The sequence below is a fragment of the Lutjanus erythropterus genome, chromosome 3, assembly GCF_056507025.1.
Source record: "Lutjanus erythropterus isolate fLutEry1 chromosome 3, fLutEry1.hap2, whole genome shotgun sequence".
Classification (NCBI taxonomy): domain Eukaryota; kingdom Metazoa; phylum Chordata; class Actinopteri; order Lutjaniformes; family Lutjanidae; genus Lutjanus; species Lutjanus erythropterus.
In genome coordinates this window covers 13,237,957-13,258,411 of record NC_139319.1, presented here as the reverse complement: position 1 = coordinate 13,258,411, position 20,455 = coordinate 13,237,957, and the positions used below count along the sequence as shown (strand labels likewise).

The window sequence follows — 20,455 nt, the reverse complement described above, 5'->3', positions numbered from 1 at the left end:
GTTTTTAAAATAATGCATTTCATTTTTTTTAATTTTTAGACATTCCTCCATGTACCACTAGATGGTGCTAGGACCAAAGTGTGGTACTAGTACCACACTTAGAGAATCTAGATCTTAAAGAAACCTGCACAACAGGCCTATTCAATTACTTGAAGGGCCAGATTAAAAAAGTGAAGTGCAGGACATTTAGATTTTCTATGTTTGACCAGTAAAGTTTAAATGTGTGAAACAGTTCAATTTTTTTTTTTTTTTTTAACTTTTTTTCTCATTAGTTTTCACAATTTGAAAAGAAACGTACAAAAGCACAGGGGAAACAATGCATCTTTGTAATGGTAGAAGTAGCTTGATGATTTAATAAACACAGTGTTGCATTTAATATCTTTTTTCTTCAGTTTGACTCTCCCTAAGTCCCTCTGCTTTAACAGCCTGAGTTAACATTTTAATAAATGGTCTCCGTACAGTCACTACCAGCGAATGGGAAATTAGCATCTTTCTCATTTGAAGAAATTATTTATTTATGCTTTTTCTTCTTATTCATAAAGGATGAATTGGCTGGACCTAGGTCGATAAAGGGCTAGTTGAATAGGCCTGCTGCACAAAAACACTTAATTCAAAACTTTGCACAAATCTCAGCTGGTTGCGTCATGCAGTTGTGGTGGCATTGCAGTAGGTGCGTCACCACCTGTTGCCTGACAGAGATCTGCACTGTATTGACCTCTAGTTTTTGCCTTGTTACACTGAGTACACATTACATGCCGGACATTCCCAAAGAGGGCAACCTCAGATTCTTTTGAGCTATGTCGTTTAAAGGTTTAAATTTGGGATAATACTAAAAAAAAAAATGAAGTAAAATAAATGAGGCCTTTGAGACCATAACTCTCTGGGCTCTCCAAATACAGTTATACAGTGCAACATTTCTTTGTGATGCATGTGGACATTAATTGAATAATTTCTCCCTCAACAATGTGCCATGTTTTATATTGAGTCAGTAGGCCCCTTTCTATAAATATTAGGGTTGTGCTGTAGCTACAACATGCATGTTTTATTCATGCAGGGTGGTAATCAGAGGTGAAGACAGACAATCCCAAGAGGTATTGGTGATGTCAGTGGCTCTGTGTGTGTGAAAGAGGGAAAGATTACCTGCAGGTTTATGGGTTCATGGGTCAGCGTGATATTAGCAGCTGCTGATTTATTTTGTCTGTGTCCATGTGTTTGTGTGGGTATTTAAACAGAATATTTGTGGGTTTGTTACAAACAATAGCGAGGCAGTGGTCTGTAGAAGCAGATGAAGACAAGAAAGGTGAGAACTCCCGTCTTTATTTCATTTCTTGTTTTCTCCGATTGCATTGCGGATGTGGATGAAGCAGTCAGACAACTGAGGACACTGATAAGTTTGGATGCTTATTAGCTCACATGATATTCAGCTGCATCCTGGAGACAATATAACTCACACTTGTTGCTATGATCAGCATCTCTGCTCTGAAATCTATCTGACTGGGAAGAAACTTGTCACTATTGTTTCCTGCTACAGAAAGTTTATGAACAGCTGGTGAAAGCAACAGTGATGATCGTGGTCCACGCAAGATAAGGAAAACCAAATATTTACATGTGGACAACAGAACACAACTGGAGTTCACTTATTATCTCCTAAATGTCAAAAAGGAACTTGAGGAATCTAATTTTGATCTTTGAACTACTTCTTCCTGTGCACACCGTCATGCCTGGCCCAGCATATTTTGTTGATACGATCGGTACACCTCCTTTGCCAGCAGGTTGGGGATGGAGCGTGGCGGTGTACATTTGTCTCTTTGTCTCACTCAGCATGCTGCTGACTCTGTTTCTCTGGTTCTTACTTCAACAATCACAATGCTACAGATACAGAAAGTGACGATGGACTGTGACCTACACCTGCTATCTCAGAACAGACAGTTAGTGTGTGTGACTGGACGCCTTTGAATGTGTTTTATTGACTCTGTAACATTTTAAATATTTAATATATGCATGTATGCATTGTATAGTCTCATATAGAAAAGAAATGGGGAGAAAATTCATTGCCTCTAATACTAAATGTTTGTTTTAATGTATGGCATGTCTTATAAGACTTGTATGTGTCACACGAAGATTTATTAATGAAAGTAGCCATTTTTGCATTTTTGTCATTCAACACAGTTTTTAGAATTAAGTATGAATCAAGTAAACATTAGGTATGTTTCATATTTCATCTAACTTCTGATTTTATTACCTTGATTCTGATTTTACCATGTTATTGTTTTTGCATCTTGCCTTCTCTGTACTATTGCATTATTGTACTTTTTTGCCTTCTTTGTATTATTGCTGACATTGTATTATTGTGTCTATTTCTTCACTTGTGTTGAGACAGACACTACCCCATTTGCCTTGACTGGAAAACACCCACTGTTTTAAAATGTGCTGTAATAATATAAATAAACTGACTTGACTTGATATTCTCATGGAGGTTTTACAAATCTTGGGTTCCCATTTAGACACGACTATTAATGGTTTACCAACTCATATACGTTTGATATTACACTGATTTACTGAGGACTTTTTATCTGGTTTGACTGTAATAGATTATATACATATTTATATATACAAACACTTATCCAATAAAACAAAATGTATACATTTTTGACATGGGGTACTACAACGTTTGAAACATTTTACACCTCAAGTGATAACATTTCACACAAAAACAGACCAAGGTTTTCAGAGCGATATTGCTTCAATTACAAGTGGTTTGCTTATGTGTACTTTAAATATGATCTTAACCAGATAACAGTTTCGAGCTGCCATGTAAACGTCTGTAAATGCCACCTGATGGAGTCTGCTCAGTTGTCATGGCGATAGCTCAGTCGTCATCACATAACCTAACATGGAACTTTGGTGAAGTGGTATAAACACTATGAAATGCAATGTATACGTAGCTCTGGGGAAAAGAATACTAATGAGGGGCAAATATGGCCAACAGGTTAAAGAACTAGAGCTGTAATCAGAAAGTTGCTGAGCAGGACACCAGGACGGGGAAGTGAAAGAGCAGCATTTGCTGCTCCCTTATTATCTCCACTGAGATTCCCTTGAGCAAGGCAAATAATCCCCAGCTGCCCCAGTGGCGCTGCTCAGTAATAAACAGCTCAGACAGCTCAGTGGGTGTTCTGGGGACCTGCAGTACCGACAGGTGTGAATGAACATGTGCAGATGTGTAACGTTCATCAGTGAAACTCCACTGAAACGCATGTTTAAAACTACCAGTACTGCGTATTACAGACTATTTTTTACAGAGGAGTACAGAGGACTGAACATTACATCACAGAGAAGTTGACCTTAGACCTTGTGGATTTAAAATTACATGAAATTTTTAGGCAATGAATTCTTGAGTACCTTGACCTTTGATCTCCAAATTCTAATCACTTATTTATTTAATCAAGTTGTTCTTGAGATATCATGTTCATGAGAATGGGACAGAGGGACAACTGTGGCCAGGACTGTCACTACCCACTTGGGTTTCTTTCTGTTTTTCTGTTTCATTTATTGCTCTTTCAAAATAAAAGACTGTCCATCCTTCTTAAAAAGCCTGTCTATGATTTTGTCATCAGAATACACTCATAACTATATGAGTGTGTTTTTAAAGCACCAAGCCACATTCTGGCTCTCACTCCTTATCTCTCTCTCTCTGTTAAGGCTCTTTGTTTGAATTGATCTGTCCCTCTCAGTTCAGTTTACTTGGTGATTTATTACCATGGTATGAAGATGCCACACATGCCAAAGGCAGAATGAATAGCAGTCACAGCTAATCAAATCCATACATTTCTATTAAGGCTGCACAATATGCTAACAAAAGTCATACTGTGATTTTTTTTTTGAAAGAGTAAGATCCTATATCCCTCAGTTTAAAGGGACCAAACTCCGTTGACAAATCCCCCCAAAATAATAAGTTTCCTTCTCTGCTCTACTGCTGCCTTTGAACTTATTTCGACAGTGCTCAGTTGCACTTGGATTCAATTACCAGGCTGCCATTGTAAATGAGATTTTTTTTATTCAATTAAAATTTTAATGTCTTGCCTCGTTAAATAAAGGTAAAAGAACAAAAGGATATTTTCTCTAGGAGACCAAAAAGGAATAGCAAGACATTAGGAGCATGAGTGTTGTTTATTGCCTTTATCTTGTAGGTGTGAGCACAGTGTAAACAGACTTTCCTGCTGTCTGCCAGCTCATTGTTACCTTGGTGCTCCGATACCGACCTTAAAGTTGCACTAATCAATATTTTAGTATTGACAATGGATCAGATGACTATATGTAAATGTCAAGGGGTCACTTGTAGCAACGAAAGCACAGATATGATCACTTAAATTTGTAATTCTGCTTTGTTCTAGGAAGTTGAAATTGTGTTTCAGCTCATTGTTTTGGTTTTATTACCCTTTAATCATTACTTAAACCTTGGTCTCATTAACCAAATGTTCTGGCTGCAGCAGCCAGCTGCTTTAAGTCAAAGATCTCTGTATGCTCCCTGCCCAACACAAAATAACACACAATGTTAGCAATTACAGCTGGTAAAAGAGTGGAGCACTTAGCAGCTTAAAGTCCAGAAATTTCCCTCAGGATTTGGTGGAGACCAAAACAGACAGAATATTGAGCTCAAATACAAGCAACATTAGCATTCATTTGGTTAGTGTCTGCTGTGTGTGTGAATAGGCACAGGGGAGAAATTAGCCCTCAGGGCTTTCTGCCTGAAACCATGTTTTTTCCCTAAACTCTGACCAAAAAGGGCTTTCTGGCAGAAAGGATAATGAAAAGGATATCTTTTCCCAATAGCTGTAAATTGCTAACACAACTTTGGTAACATTTTACAATAACAAACATAAGTACACCTAATGCTTAACTAATATATGACTCATGGTGATTTAATGCATCAATTAATGCAGGAATGCAAGAACAGTACATGTTTATTGATTTTACTTTATTTTATGTTTGTTATATTCTTGTTTTTGATTCAAATGAACACCCATATTTCTATAAGAAGTGTTAGTGTTCTGCTTTCAGAAAGACTGAGCAAATATAGGGGACTGAAATTATTTTTAATGTAACTGGAATTCAACTTATTTGATCACAAATCAATTAATGCATGAAGTGTATTAACATTTCTCAAGTGATGATCTATTACATGTAAACTAATCACATGAAGCCACACACGTGACTGATCGTTAGTGTTGAGTAACAGGATTTCATGATCCTGCACTAAATCATGCATTAAATCATCATGACTCATGCATTAGTTAAGCATTACTTAAGTATATGATTTGTACCCTTATTGTAAAGCATCACCACAACTTCATTAGATAGTGATTTCAGTGTGTTCCACTATCCCCAACAAAAAAAAAAACAATAAAAAAAAACAGCCAATACAGCTTTAAAGTTCTAGTTGTAAGACTTATGAGGTTTTCCTGGCAGACTATGGTAGAAATATAATATTCATAAATATGTTTTCATTAGTGTACAATCACCTGAAAATAAGAATCATTGTGTTTTTGTTACCTAACAGTGAGCTGTTTATATCTACAGAGGGTGCATTCTGATGGCAAACTTACTCAAAATAATGACTTAGAATTGAATTTTGAGAAAGTTTCTCATTATTAGGAGAAATTAAATCATTATTTTGAGATACTAAGTATTTATTTGGAGAAAGTTTGTCATTATTTTGAGAAAGCTGGTGATTATGATGACTTACAGGATATTTTTAATCACAAAATGGGCTTCCAGAATCAACTAAGGCTGCTGTTACTTTTTTGTTGCATAATGGCACGTGTAGCCATGAATACATACCTCAAAATTAAGCATTGTGTTGTTAAACTTTAACCTTCAGTGACATCACATGTAAAATGAACAATGTCTCCATGGAAACCCACCAGGTGATATTTCGTCATTTGTCAGGTGCTACTCGCATATGGACGCATACAGGTCTTTTGTTCACATGTCCTTCAGCTGAAATGATCACACCACACTTGAAACACCATTTCCCAGAGTGCTTCGGGAGCAGGGCAGTGCCAGAGCCCGTGCGCAGCGGGGTGTGGCCCACACACGCGCACCCACACGCTCACGCGCGCAGCGGAGAGTATTTCCGAGTGGGTTTTTAGGCTCCGTCCTTCTTCTCTTCCTCTGTTCTGTCTCTGCCGGGTCTCTGAACGCCGAGCTTCATCTAACAACAAACCTCTGACAGTAAGTTTATCTTTATGACTTTAACTTTGACATATTTACTGTGTTACACTCTGCAGCATCAGACAGGTGAGACAGACAGACGTGGTCTACCTGAGGACAAAAGACAGACACGTCTGGTCTTTGGAAAGTTTGACAGCTCCACTGCACCGCTCGAGAGAGTAGATAAAGTCAGACAAACTAAAGAAACAAAGATAACAAGTTATTTACAGAGGTTTACAGTAAATATATCCGGACTAACATTTCTTCTTTCTCCAACAGACTTTTTTCTTTCCACTGAATAAACTTCCAGACTGTCAAAATGGTGAGTCATTTTCAGTTTACTTTTTTTTTCAGCTGTCAGCCTGAAGAAACACGGAAAACTTTCTCTTTAGCGGAAAACTTATATATGAGTTGTTGAAACAGTGTTTGCAAAAGTCCGTTATTTATGCAAATGTATGAGTCATAATAGTTTATACCCTCTGAACTCCAAGACAACGCCCACTTTTTTCCATATTATATAATGCCAAGATTTGATCTAAATGTAGGTGGAGTTTACAAAATGTGACTGTTTAACTGCTGATTAAACTTTAGATAACTTTTAAGTTTGCAAATAAACATAACAGCCTGTTAATTTCTGTGAATGTAGAGGATGTGGCAGAACATCTGTTTAAAATAAAGAAAAGGACGAGTGTACAGTTTAATAAGTAACTTGCTGCTATAATAAAGCGTATTCTAACATAGAAATGGTCAAATGAACACTGTTACTGATGAAACGTTCCAGTTTGTCAAGTTTAAAGTGTGTGTGTGTGTGTGTGTGTGGTTGTGGGGCTGTAAAGAGGTTTCATTTGGGGAAGTTAGGAAGTTAAGTGTATGACTCATATGGGCTCTATTCCATTCGGGTGGGTCTCTCTCTGTCTCTCCACCTCTTTCTGTGTTTAATACTCTTATTTCCACGTCTAGCCTGGAGTTTAAAGCCGCCCTCCCTCTCTTAAAGGGGAATCAGTCTCTTTCTCCCTGACTGGGTGGAGCTGTACATTAATGTAACATGAAAAATGTGATGATAGTCAGCTGTGATGATGTTAGACCGTTGCACTCTGCAGACAGTTCGTCTGGGGCTATAAATCAACTTCTTTTTAGAGTGAACTGCTCAGAAAAGTCAGTTTAATAGCTCTTTATTATACATTTGAGGCTAAGATAAGACTGCCAACCCCAGATGTTCATAACCAAAGTGTCCCAAACACAGCAGATTAATGAGAAAACAAGGAAATACATCAGAGTGTAGGAACTCTGCAGATACAGACACCACCACAAACATCATAAGCGATGACTTAAAAGGATTATGTTCATATGAGCCTATATTTTTCTTTTAAGAAGAATGTTGCATATTATGCCTTAAACAAGTATGTATGATATAGCGTGTTTCTCTGTCCCATAGACGTCAACTTCTGTCCCAAAAGAATTAGAGACACATCAATGAGCCACACCCTTCACGCTGAGCGACATATCCACGGGCACTGTAGTTTATTTTGAGTTAATCCTACATACTATACGCTGCCCTTCAGCTGGAAATACACATACACACATTGTGCTTTAGTACAACTACGTTGCCCAGTAGATTTAGGAAATTATTAGGCCTTTTTAAAACTCCTGTCATGTATTTGTGACCTTTTGTTTAAAGATGTAAGTCTTCAGTAGGAAGGAATAGGCTTTGGGCCAGCGGTGTAGCCATAATTTCAGAAAATACTCAGGTCATAAGCCTAAGCAGCCTCCCTACCCCGAGATATTTTTTAAGAGACCTGAAGTTCTGTAAAATGTTCTGGTAATCTGGATGCTTTTTCCTAATATAAATAATTTAGCCATTCTCTTTTATCCTCTTAAAAACAGCTGTGTGCTCCGGTGTTTCTTTCCAGTATTATTGTGTAATGTTACATTTTAAAATGTAAAATGTAAAGCTGCACTTTAAATACACAGGACATGATCTTTTTTTCTACAGAGCAGCTACAGGCCTGCAGGGAGAAGTGCCACAAACATGGTGGGGAACTGATGAGAGACATATTGTTGGTTTTGATCCTTTTATGGGAGTAATATTGATATTCAAGCTTAACTTTATGGACAGTAATAGTGAGGTTAGCAATAAAACACATACTTTGATGTTATGGTAGATGGGGCGACTTTCCTTCATACAGGCATGGCTGCATGGATTGTGTACAGTCTCCATGGCAACCACAGTCCATAAATGAAGGAGGAGAGTGATAAGACGTTATATCTGTGTTCTAAAGTAGAGATACCAGATGTGACAGCTGATGTTTACAGATGATGGGTCAACATACCTCCACCAGGAGCCCCAAGTCTCTGGTCATGTCTGAACTCGCTCCATATAGGACCTAACTAAACCCGTTTCTAACATTCCAGTGGAAACGATCTGCATTGTGTTGAGTTGTTTTCTAAATATCTCCCTGTTGAGCTGTTTGTCCGAGCAGCCATCTGCACGCTGATTAGATTTTGTTTAGCTTGAGGTGATGACTGTGTTTATGAGGACGCAGAGCTCGTGGACATTTTGGCGTTCCGTCCAGCAGAAAAAGACAGAATCCTGGTTGTTCACAGCAACTTGTCTATGGACCAGCCCCCTTTTTTTTTCTTCCACACTTTCAGGGTCAGAATTCCAGAAACATTCCGGTGGTTTTCCTCTCTAAACATCTCCTCTCCTCCTGAAATAAGAAGCAACCTCTCGGCTATTTTATTGTTAATGTGTCACAGTTTTAGGGAGTGTCGACTCTGGCATGATTGCAGCGTTGTTAGAGAAAAACACACTTTTACTAAAAATCAATCTGAAAGTTAATGTTTTTCCAGCCTTATCACATTCTTACTGTCTTAAGTATGGATCACTGTGCCGTTTTGAAATATTTTTTCCACATTCTGCGAATTTATTAGCTTGATAATCAGACTGAAGTGCCATTTTGTCTCACTTCATCCTTCATATTTGAACAAATCCGAACAAATCTGACATGTAGGCGGCAAAAATGATGTGGGAACATTATGTTATGAAATGGGAGCGTATGAACGAAGCTGCTGGATGTGAGAGCACATCTGCAGTTCATGGAGCTCTATGTCTGTTAGTCATTAAGTTCATTCAGCACATCTGAGAGGGGGAAAGTATTTGATGACCATAACAAATCTGACATACAATGATTTATATCAATATAAGCATAACTCTAGAGATTAATTAAGTATATTCTGAAATTGTGTTAAGGGTAAGACTAGAGAAAGTCAGTGTATTACACTAGGTGACATGCATGGATCAGAGCATGAATCTAGAGATTATGGTAAAGTTTTAGTGGGAAAAATTACCATTTTGACTTTTATCTCGACATTTCAACTTTATTCTCAAATTGAAATAAATACCTGTTTTTTTCCCCTTAATGTGTTTTTAATTCTCTGTCATAAGGGACTGATTAAGTATGTTCTGTAATTTTATTAAAGGGAAGAAGAGGGAAAGTCAGAACATTACATTACATGGCGATACTCACACAGAATCTGAGTTATATAATTTTATTACTATCTAAGCATGAGTGTACAGATTGATTAAGTGCATTCTGTAATTTTATTAAGGGGAAGAAGGTGGTGGAAAGTCAGTACATCACATTACATGACATTATGCACATGAGGAATTTGAAATATACACAGTTTTTTAAAGCATGAATGTAGAGATTGATTACGTATGTTCTGCAACGGCGAAAGGCAGACGGTCTGAAGTGATGCACATAACAAATCTGAGATCTGGTATTTTAATGTATGCATGAACAGTATGTAGAGTTTGATTAAGTATTTTCATGCTATGCAGGGTCAAAGTCTTTAATATATATTTTTACAGATTACTTACATGCATAACCTTATTAATGTCAACATGAAAGTACTGTACAGATTGATTAAGCATGATCTGCAATGTTATTGCATTTACTTTATAGTTGATAAGACACTTCAGACAGCAGACAGATGTACTTGTTTTGGGACAAATTTCACATGCATTAAAAATGTTGCTTTGCTTACAGTATGAAGATACATCTTCTCATTTGACATCTATGTTTATGTCTGGCTATTTCCAATTAATCATTATTAAACTTTGGTCATATCCAGTCTGGCAGAGATATACATTTTTCTGTGGTGGAGGAAGGATTCTTTACTTAAGTAAAAATTACTAATATCACTCTGTAAGATTCACTCGTTACAGCAGCTCAAGTATTGGATGTACAGGTGATAAAAATTATTCAAATAAATAAAAATGAAAATATAAGAAATAAGATAAGAGAAATAAGAGAAGAATATAAAAGAATAAAAGTATAAAATATGAAATGAAAAAACTATATACGCTGTACCTTTATGAAAGTACTCAATGTGACTTATATATTATTATATAAGAGATTATTGTTGCCAATTCATTTTCTGTCAGTCACTTGATTAACTGACTAATCATTTCAGCCGTACTTGTATAAACTTTTGGGTAGTCTGATATATAACAAAACAAAATATTTATAAAAGCAAAATATTAATTTGTAAAGTAACAAGAAGTGAGAGCTGTCAGATAATTGAAGTGGAATAAAAAGTACAATAATTCCCCCTAAAATGGAGTGGAGTAGAAAGAAGCAATTATCTGAAAACTGTCCTTAAGTACAGTACTTGGGTAAATGTACTTAGTTATATTTCAATAATGAGATTATTTAAGTAACATGCTTAGTTTTTGTTTTGTTTTTTCTTTAGTTAGTGAGAGTAAAATTTGTCTGCTGGTGTGTTTGGAGGGTTTGAGCTTGCTGAGGTTGCCACCAGGCAAGAATCAAGCAACACTCTGACTACATATGGTGGTTAAAGTTGATGCAATCTATGTCAAAATTGCCACACACTTGTGTATGTAATTGTCAGGTGCTTGCATGGTCTTATGCTGCAGGTTGTCAGTGTCTACAAGTGATGTTATGATGTGTATCATATGTATGTTGCAGGTGGAAGAACATTTTAGGTTGATAATTTGGGGAATGTACTAGCTGCCCTACAAAAACGTATTTTTAGAAAAAAAAAAAGACATAACTCTGGAAAATCTGCAACATAATAACCCTCCACTGTCTGTTTCTTCCACGTTGCAGTCCGGCAGAGGAACCGTGAAAGCCAGTGGAAACTTCAATGCCAGCGCAGATGCTGAGACCCTGTACAAGGCTATGAAGGGGCTCGGTAAGATGCTTGTGTGTGTGCATGTCTGCTGTCAGCACAGTGTCGTCTGATTCACAGAAGGTGTGTCAGTCTGTAGTACAACTCTAACAGACCAAAGAACGAGCGTTTTTGGGGGAGTTCCTCTCTGAACACTATTGCAGTAATCCCTGCCGTCTGTGCGGAGCTCCACCCAGACAGCAGTGAGTCACGACCACGTGAGCAGAGATGAGTCAGTGTGAGCAAACACATCTGCTGACCTCGACTCAACGCTGCAGTTATGTGGCTGAAATTGTAATCAAGAGTCCACCAAGAAAGACCACGCTCAGCGTTATGCAATGCAGTATGTGTAGCATGAAAGAGTGGTTATAAACAAACACTTGCTGCTTGCCTGAGTAACCATGGTGCTTGTTGTCGTAGGAACCGATGAGGATGCCATCTTGCAGCTGTTGTGTGCGCGCAGCAACGCCCAGAGGCAGGAGATCAAGGCTTCCTACAAGACTCTGTTTGGAAAGGTTGGATTTATTTAACAGCTGTCAAACCACATGACCAAACATTTTACAAGAGCTCCAGTTTGAAAAAGGTCTCAGTATGGTCAAAATGAACTACTGTCTGACCACATTTATGTTCTGAATCACCACACACAAAGGTGAGACTCACAAATCTAAACACTTCACTTAATAGATACTGAGGACAATCTCCCAGCTTTTGTTGCTAAAACTGGATGGAAAGAATTACAGAGTTTTAAAGACAAGCACCATTGTTGAACCAATGAAAAGCCTTTAGAAAGGCCCCTCATTCTGGGGCAGTACAATCACGTGCACACTACTGAGAAATTCTCTCTCAAAGTAGCTAAGAAATTGTTGCGATATCTTGCAGTTGTCTGCTCGCTGTCTCACACATAATTAGCTCCTTTTGTAATGAAAACATCACTAAACTGGACTTACCCTAGCTGCACTCACACTTAAAGAAATAGTTTGACATTTTGTAATTTGATTACCGTTGGACAGAGCCAGGCTACCATCTTGCCCCTGTTTCCAGAATTCATGCTAAGCCAAGCTAACAGCTGTACAGACATGAGGGGACATTGATCTTTTCATCTAATTCTTGGCAAGAAAGCGTGAGCTATTTCCCAAAAGGTTGAGCTATATCCTTACCTGGCCAATGGCTGCGTAGAAAAGCTGTGCTTCTTGGATCCACTGTCAGAAAGTGGGTCGCAGAAGCTGTTAGACTACCCAAAATTCTTTGAAGCATTCTGAGGCCTTTAAACCTGATGGCCACATGCAACATCAAAGCTCCAACCTCACATAGTCAAACCTTTACAGTACAAATCATATGCAGAAAATGAGACATGACATGACTGGTTTACTCATTAACCATAAAAAAAATAATCCAGCCACACACGACAACCATAAAATCTTTCAGAATGTGTTTTAGTCACACACAGGATTTATGATGCATGACAACTAATGAAGTACATAATGTATCTCTGTGACAGGATCTGGTAGATGACCTGAAGGGAGAGCTGGGTGGCAAATTCGAGACCCTGATTGTGGGTCTCATGACCCCGCCCATCGCCTATGATATGACATCCCTCCGCAACGCCATCAAGGTAAGGTGCTGCAGCTGCTATCACATATGAGGCAGATAAAGACTCCTTTGTACTGAGGATGGAGAGTTATTGTATAGAGATATTAGGGATTTGACAATATATCAATATATATCACAATATCGTGATAAAAAAATGTATCAATACTGTACAGGACTGTGATGATATCTACCACAATATTACATGAGTCGTTATTTTTATTTTATTCTTTTTATTTTATTTCATCAACTTTTTTTCACATGCTTAGGTCATGGCTGGCAACTTCTGATTTATTTAGTAAAGAAGAAAAGGAGAATCACTTTGAAATAAAAAGCAATTTTATGCAAACAAACTGTATACATGTTGTACAAATCAGATTAATTATTAGATAAAGGACTTTTGTTCAAGTTGTCCTTTTATCATATTGTGGACATTTATCATGGTATTGTTTTGCCTTGAGTTTTTGATGTTGTAACGTTTTATCTGTGAGAGCAGCTGAATACTCAAATGTTATGTCATCAGTCATTACCCTCTTTGACCTGTAGGGGGCAGGAACAGATGAGAAAATCCTGGTGGAGATCCTCGCCTCCAGAACACCCCAGCAGGTGAAGGACATCATCGCTGCTTATAGACAGGGTAACACGCACACACACACACGCACACACACTCAAAACCATGTTCAAATTACACAAATTCACACTTTGTCATGTTTGTCTCTAACCTGATAATCTGTCAGGTGGTATTCAATCAAAACTGGTCATTTAAACTATGCACTTTATTTTTTACATTCATGTGAATTCTTGTTCATAGTTATAAAAAATGTCTTGCTCTGAAGCCCACTAGATTGCACTTCGAGCAAACGTTCTCCTTTAAAATACCAAATTAAACATGGTTACGTGATGATTTGTTCTGCTACGAACAACACGCGCTTTCACCCATGAGCTCATTTTTGTCTGTAAATTTAAAAAGTTGTTTTTAGTTTATAGGCAGATTTATTAACATTTTCAGTGGACTTTCAACAAAAAAGCATAATGAAATCACTTTACATGTCAATAGACTATTATAGTTTAATGTGTTAAAATTTGTGTGTATAAATACAGAAATATAAGGAAACTTTAACGTGTGTGTTTTCTGTGTTTCCCAGAGTATGACGACGACCTGGAGGAGGACATATCCGGCGACACCTCAGGTCACTTCAAGAGGCTCCTGGTTATTCTTCTGCAGGTAAATCTCCTCTCCTCTCTGAGTGACTCCTCTCCTTTCATCTGTCCTCGTCTCGTCTCGTCTCTTAACAGAAATGTTCTGTCCGTCCTCAGGCGAACAGGCAGAAGGGGATCCAGGAGGGAAACATCGAGAGTGATGCTCAGGTGAGTCAGCTGTTCGTTACTGATCAGTAAATATTCCTGCTCTTTTCCATCAATGGTGTCTTTGTCTTTTTGTCTGAGGGTGTGACTGTCACATGTGTTTGTGCACTGGATCTAAATACTGGCCTTTGAAGCCTGTTGCAGTTTGTACAGCTACTCTGATATGTTGTTATGACGCCTTCTAGTGGACAGAGAGGGAAACATTTTCAATAACATAATCTTGAATTAATTTAAAAGAAGTTAAAAAGATGGATCAGTAGTGTAAAGGATTAAAGAATGAATAAACTATTTCTCTCTAGTTCTAGCTGCCAATCTGCTGAATGTTTTCTTATCTAGGATGGCATCTGTCTGAACATGATCAATCTCCAGTAGTGAGGAGACTCTGCTATAACTTGCTCAGCTGCAGTTTATATCAATATTATTGCTGAGACAGATTGGCTCTGATCTGTCATGTGACCACAAAGTCTGATGATGCTCTGAGAGAGCTGAGCCTGTTCAGCTCGTTCCTCTTCAGCACAATTTAAGTTTAGTACAAGAAGATAATCCAAACTAAGGATGAGTGATTTGAGGCAAAATACATGTGTCTGCCATCAGAGATCCATCAAGGTATTTTACCCATTTGAGGCCTCTAATTTTTTTTCAAATAAAACAAGTGAAAAGAATCTGTCATGCAATCAGGGACGAGTAACAAGTAGAACTTGTTTTGTGTTAAGGTGCAACAAGGGAAAAAATGGAAATAATTGTAGTTAACCTTTGCAGGCAAAGCTGCAAATCAGCACCATTGTTTTTAGCAATATGTGATCTTTGCTTCAATGTGACCAAGAAAGTGATTTGTCAGGCAGTTTAATTTGCTGCTTTAATTAGACAGTACTTTCCGGTGTCAGCTCCACAGCTCCAGTTTAGAAAACATGCTTTCCTTTAAAAAACAAACAAACAAACAAACAAAAAACACAGCACAACACAACATGGTGAACCTAAATGATAATTATTGCATGCACAGATCAGATTCATGCCCAGTGTCCCAAATTCAGTCATTTGTCACAAGTCCAGATTATTTTTAGCTCAGAGATTTCATCATGGAAGTAGAAGGTCATTCCTGACTCACTTCACCTTGATGGATTTCCTCGCCGCTATTAAAAGCGATTGACCCACTTCCTCATATTGTTTAGTAAGAAAGTCAGGGACATTTCCAAGCAGACATTAAAGTGGATTTGCTGACACCTGTTGGCCTATTGATGTTATGATATTTAAGCATATTGCCCTCCTGAATAACTCAGTCTGGTGCATTCCCACAAGCAATGCAGCTGAGTCAAAATTACTGCTTTATACTTACTATAAATATACAGTGATATATACCTGTCACTTTGGATATTGTATTGTAACTAGTAACTATTTTAAATCACAAACCTTTAACAGGTTCAAAAGTAAAACTACTCCTTGAGAAGAACAACCTGTTTCAGACTGCTGTATCATTGCAATATTATTGGAATACTCTTGATTTATTACCACATACTACAAGTCCCAGCTTGTTGAGCCTATTGCTGCATGTTATCTCCTCACTGTCTGTCCCCCTTAACTATCCTTACTTCAACTGTCCTATCAAATAAAGGCATAAAATATCCAAAATAAACAGCTTTAAAAGATGTTGTGAAGTAAAAAGATCATTATTTTTCTCTGGAATGTATCACAAATACCAGCAGGTATGTAAACACGTAAAATTGGTGCATTGCCCTTTAAGAGTCTAGTTTGTTTGCATCTCTGATTCTGAAGGACAAACAGTGTGTGATGTGATGTGTGTATTTTATTTGTGTCTGTGGTCGCAGGCCCTCTACAAGGCTGGAGAGCAGAAGTTTGGCACTGATGAACAATCATTTGTCACCATCCTGGGAAACCGCAGCGCCGAACATCTTAGAAGAGGTTTGTCTCCATGTCTGAGAGTTGCGGTGACGAGCAGAAAGCCTCTGTAATTTCAGTTTCAGTTTCACATAACAGCCAGGATTCATTCTGAACATGTGTGTTTCAGTATTTGACGCTTACATGAAGATGACTGGATATGAGATGGAGGAGAGCATTAAGAGGGAAACATCTGGAAGCCTGAAAGATCTTCTTCTGGCCGTGGGTACGAAAAACTCCATCAGCTTCTCGAGGGGTGGTGACTTTGAGTGACTAAAAATAATAAATTTCAATCTTTGCCTTCTTTTATGTTTTTCTTTTTAAGTGAAATGTGCCAGGAGTGTTCCAGCCTATTTTGCTGAGACCCTCTACTATGCAATGAAGGTAAGACATTAATGTGTCTGAAATGGGAAACAAATGTAATCAATGCTGTGTTGAACTACTGTAAAATCAGTTGCAATGACACCAAAATGCAACCCATAGCTGCTAAAAAAACCCACCATGATCTAGATCAGAAACTCAGAATAATTAATTTTTCTGCATCAGGGGACTGGTGGGACACATTCCTTTAAATCAAGTTCCCTAAGTAGGTTTAATGTGCTCACTTTCACTGAAGTGAATTAAGTCAGATAGCTGTTAGTTTGACTGACCGGATGCACACTGCTGGTATTATTCTGCCACTGGCCATCTCTCGCTTGTTTCGAGTGGCATCACGGGGTCCGCTGTCTACGTTTTCAAATTCCCCAGGAAACAAGAACAACCTCCGAGCTGCAGCCTACACCCTGAAAACAGCAAACTAGCGCCCGGGATGCTAATAGTATGAATGTAAATCTGCCTTTTCTTTTGCACTGATATAGTCTTTTTAATGTCAGAGTTTTCCTCCCAATGTGCAAATGTTCCACCAAAACAAGTTTTCCCTCAATGCTATTTTGCAGCAGCACCGTCACTGCATTCTGAGCAACTCCAAAGAGGTTTGTTATCAGTTTAAAGAAATGCAAACAAGACAGGGCGTTTTTTTCCCCTGATGCAGAGTGTGTATGTGTGGACCTGCACAGCACCAAACAGCAGAAAGACACAGTTAGCAACTAGCTGGTGAAAAGTAGTGGAGCATGTAGCAGCTTAAGAGCCAGATATTTCCTTTCAGGAGATGGTGGAGACCACCAGGTGGCCGGAGTGATAATGAATAATAATCTTACTCCATAACTTCTTGATTGAAATTCATTTCCTGATTTCGATATCAGCATATGAAAGTGTGTTCACAACTTATTTCAGCTGCCTTATGAAAATGGGCATGTATCAAATTGTTGACCACCGTGTGTTTTCATATAGATCTGAATCCAAATGCACATTAAATATCTCTAAATATTTACAGAGTTGTGGAGCCTTAGCTTTGTGCGCTCAGATAATTGTTGTACATTTTTGTAGTGTACAGTCATCATGTGTTAATGTGTTTGTTTCAGGGTGCAGGAACTGATGACAACACCCTGATCAGAGTGATGGTGAGCCGCTGCGAGGTGGACATGTTGGACATCAGAACCGAGTTCAGGAGAATGTTTGCCTGCTCTCTGTTTTCCATGGTCAAGGTACACACACGAATAAACAAATACACAAAACTACACACAGGCACTTACACAAGTTACCAAACTGCTCTGTAACGGCAGACATCAGTAACTACAGAAGCAATGAAAGAGTGTGAGGTATTTAGACATAGTTTAGAGCAGTGTTTCCCAAACCTTTTTTCTGTGGACCCACTTTTAAAAAATGGCAAACCATCGTGACTCAATTCACAACAGGCGAGTTAAATCGTACATACAGTAAATAAAAATGTCTAACCATTTTCCACAACACACATGTATATATATATATATATGTATGTTATATACAACATATAATATATAATTATATTATTGATGCTTGCTACAGAAGATATATGCATGTTAAATATTTTATGAACAAGATATAAATGCATTTAGGCTGAGTTAACAGGCTTTCACATTGTTTTTATTTTGTCTCATCAGGAAAACAATGTAGGACATTTTCGCCTACTTCACAGATTAGATAAAATAATTGCATTTAGGCAGAATTAATCGGCTCTTGCTGGAACAGAAAAAATAGCACATTGAAATGCTTGAAAACTGCATGAACACTATACTGTGTCTTTTCTTTGTATGGCAGCACTACCTGTGAAGTTTTTTCCCCTTCCTTAAATTGTGTGTGTGTTTGTGTTGTAGGGAGATACTGGTGGCGACTACAGAAAGGCCTTACTGCTGCTCTGCGGTGGAGATGATGCGTAACCACGGCAACAAGCAATAACAGAAACCACACCTGAAGTGCCTCTTCTCTACGTCAACCCTGTGGCCCCGTCGGCTCGCTGAAACAACAAGCTAACACACAGTCAAAGTTCATCAGATCAAAACTTTGTTTTGTGTGTGAGTGTGGGAGAGAGAGAGACGGCCCATCAGGTGTTTTAAACTATGATTCCAAATAATGTCTTTGAAAGGTAGCTAACATGTTGTTCATGTCCACGCTTTTGGTCAGCTAACATTTTCAATATGAATATTATATAATTCATTTGTAATGCTAAAGTATCAGACCACAATTGTTTTGTTTGCAGAAACAATATATACAATAATAAACATTTCACTTGATGAAGTACAATGATAAAATATGTGTTGTCTCTATGTTTCAGTCACTTCTGTCCTTTATTATACATGTAAAAGTACCTGTCGACCATGCACTGAACCCTCACAGCCACTAGAGGGAGATAGAGCAGCTTTAATAGAGGTTGGTCGTGGAGAAAGTTAAAGCACCTCAACATCATTGCAAGTAAACAGAGGTGGACAGTATTTGAGTAAAAGTACATTTAGTGAATACCACACTTCAGTATAAATACAGTTACATTAGCTGCTTTCTTTGCAAATCAAGACTTTACATACAAAACAAATGGTACATTTTCAAATTATATATAATAAATAAAGTATAAAGTTAAAATCAGTTCCACTGACCAGTCACAATGTTAAAATACAGCTTACATTAATGCAGTTTTAATAATAATTATGTAATATAATGCATAAAAGTATTCAGCTCTCTGAAAGACAGTATTCATCATGATTTATACTTTTACTTTTCTTAATATATTTCACACTATCTTCACATAATATGTTTGTAAAATTGTTCATTCTGGACTTTAACTTGTAGTGGAGTAGTTTTACATTGTTTTACATGGTGTCACTAGTCAAAAAGAGGATCTGACCACCACTAAAAACCTAACAGATCTTATAACATCTACTGCTGAAACAACACATAACACCTGTTACATAGATGCCTGATGTTTTGTGTGTCAGTTATGTCAAAGTCCTGATAGCATGATGTGTCTAAAAGATTTAACAATAACAACTGATGGACGCATTTGTTCTCTCATGAACCTTTATGACTACACTTATAAACACAAATTATTCTTTCTGATATGCTATAAACACAGAAAACATAGATGTGACTTATAATGAATTATGATTTCTGTCTAATTGATAGACCTGGAGACACAATAAGAACTTTGTAATTAATAATAGCCTTTACTTATTAGTCAATAGTCCATGATACTGCATGGACTATCAGGGTTAGATTACTTTGAAAGGTAGTCACTTCCTGAACACAAATTATGTGACATTTTTTGCAAATAGGAATGTCATCCATTGGATTACAAATATATATATATATATATATATATATATTTAAATATTTTTGGGTTACTTCTGGATGACTTCAAAAGGAAACATTGAACATTGCACCTTATACTAAAATTAAATTACATTATTCTGTGACTAGGTCTGCCACAAAGTGGAGCAATTGTCTAAGAAACCCAGACATGCCTTTCATGAGTTGACAGAGGCTTGATATCATAAAAAATAATTGCCACATTTTAAAGACATAATGAAAAATCTAATCAAGTAGTGCTTGACTATGCAAGTATAATCTAATTACATGTTTTCAAACGTTATTTGGGCTTGTAATTGTTACTTATCTAACCTGTAACCTGTAATTACTAACCAACATTGTGGATTATTATAGCAGATAATTATATTATTGTTATAATTGAGTCCCAACTCCAGTAGTCAACCTGTGGCCCAGAGCCACATGTGTCTATTTTGCCCCGCTCCAGTGGAAAAAAAAAAAAATCTTTGAATAACACTTAATTTTAACATTTTAA

At 37.5% G+C, this 20,455-nt stretch overlaps 1 protein-coding gene across 1 annotated transcript; it reads left to right on the top strand.

The window, feature by feature from the left end:
- The first annotated feature begins 6,387 nt into the window (after nt 1-6,387).
- On the top strand, nt 6,388-18,914 carry anxa5b (annexin A5b). Its single transcript, XM_084715096.1, has 12 exons — nt 6,388-6,532; nt 11,343-11,427; nt 11,824-11,918; nt 12,902-13,015; nt 13,537-13,627; nt 14,136-14,215; nt 14,308-14,358; nt 16,179-16,272; nt 16,379-16,474; nt 16,574-16,632; nt 17,709-17,831; nt 18,480-18,914. Exons 1-12 carry the CDS (start codon nt 6,530-6,532, stop codon nt 18,540-18,542), a joined length of 954 nt encoding a protein of 317 aa, XP_084571222.1. The 5' UTR covers nt 6,388-6,529; the 3' UTR covers nt 18,543-18,914.
- Nucleotides 18,915-20,455: the final 1,541 nt, after the last annotated feature.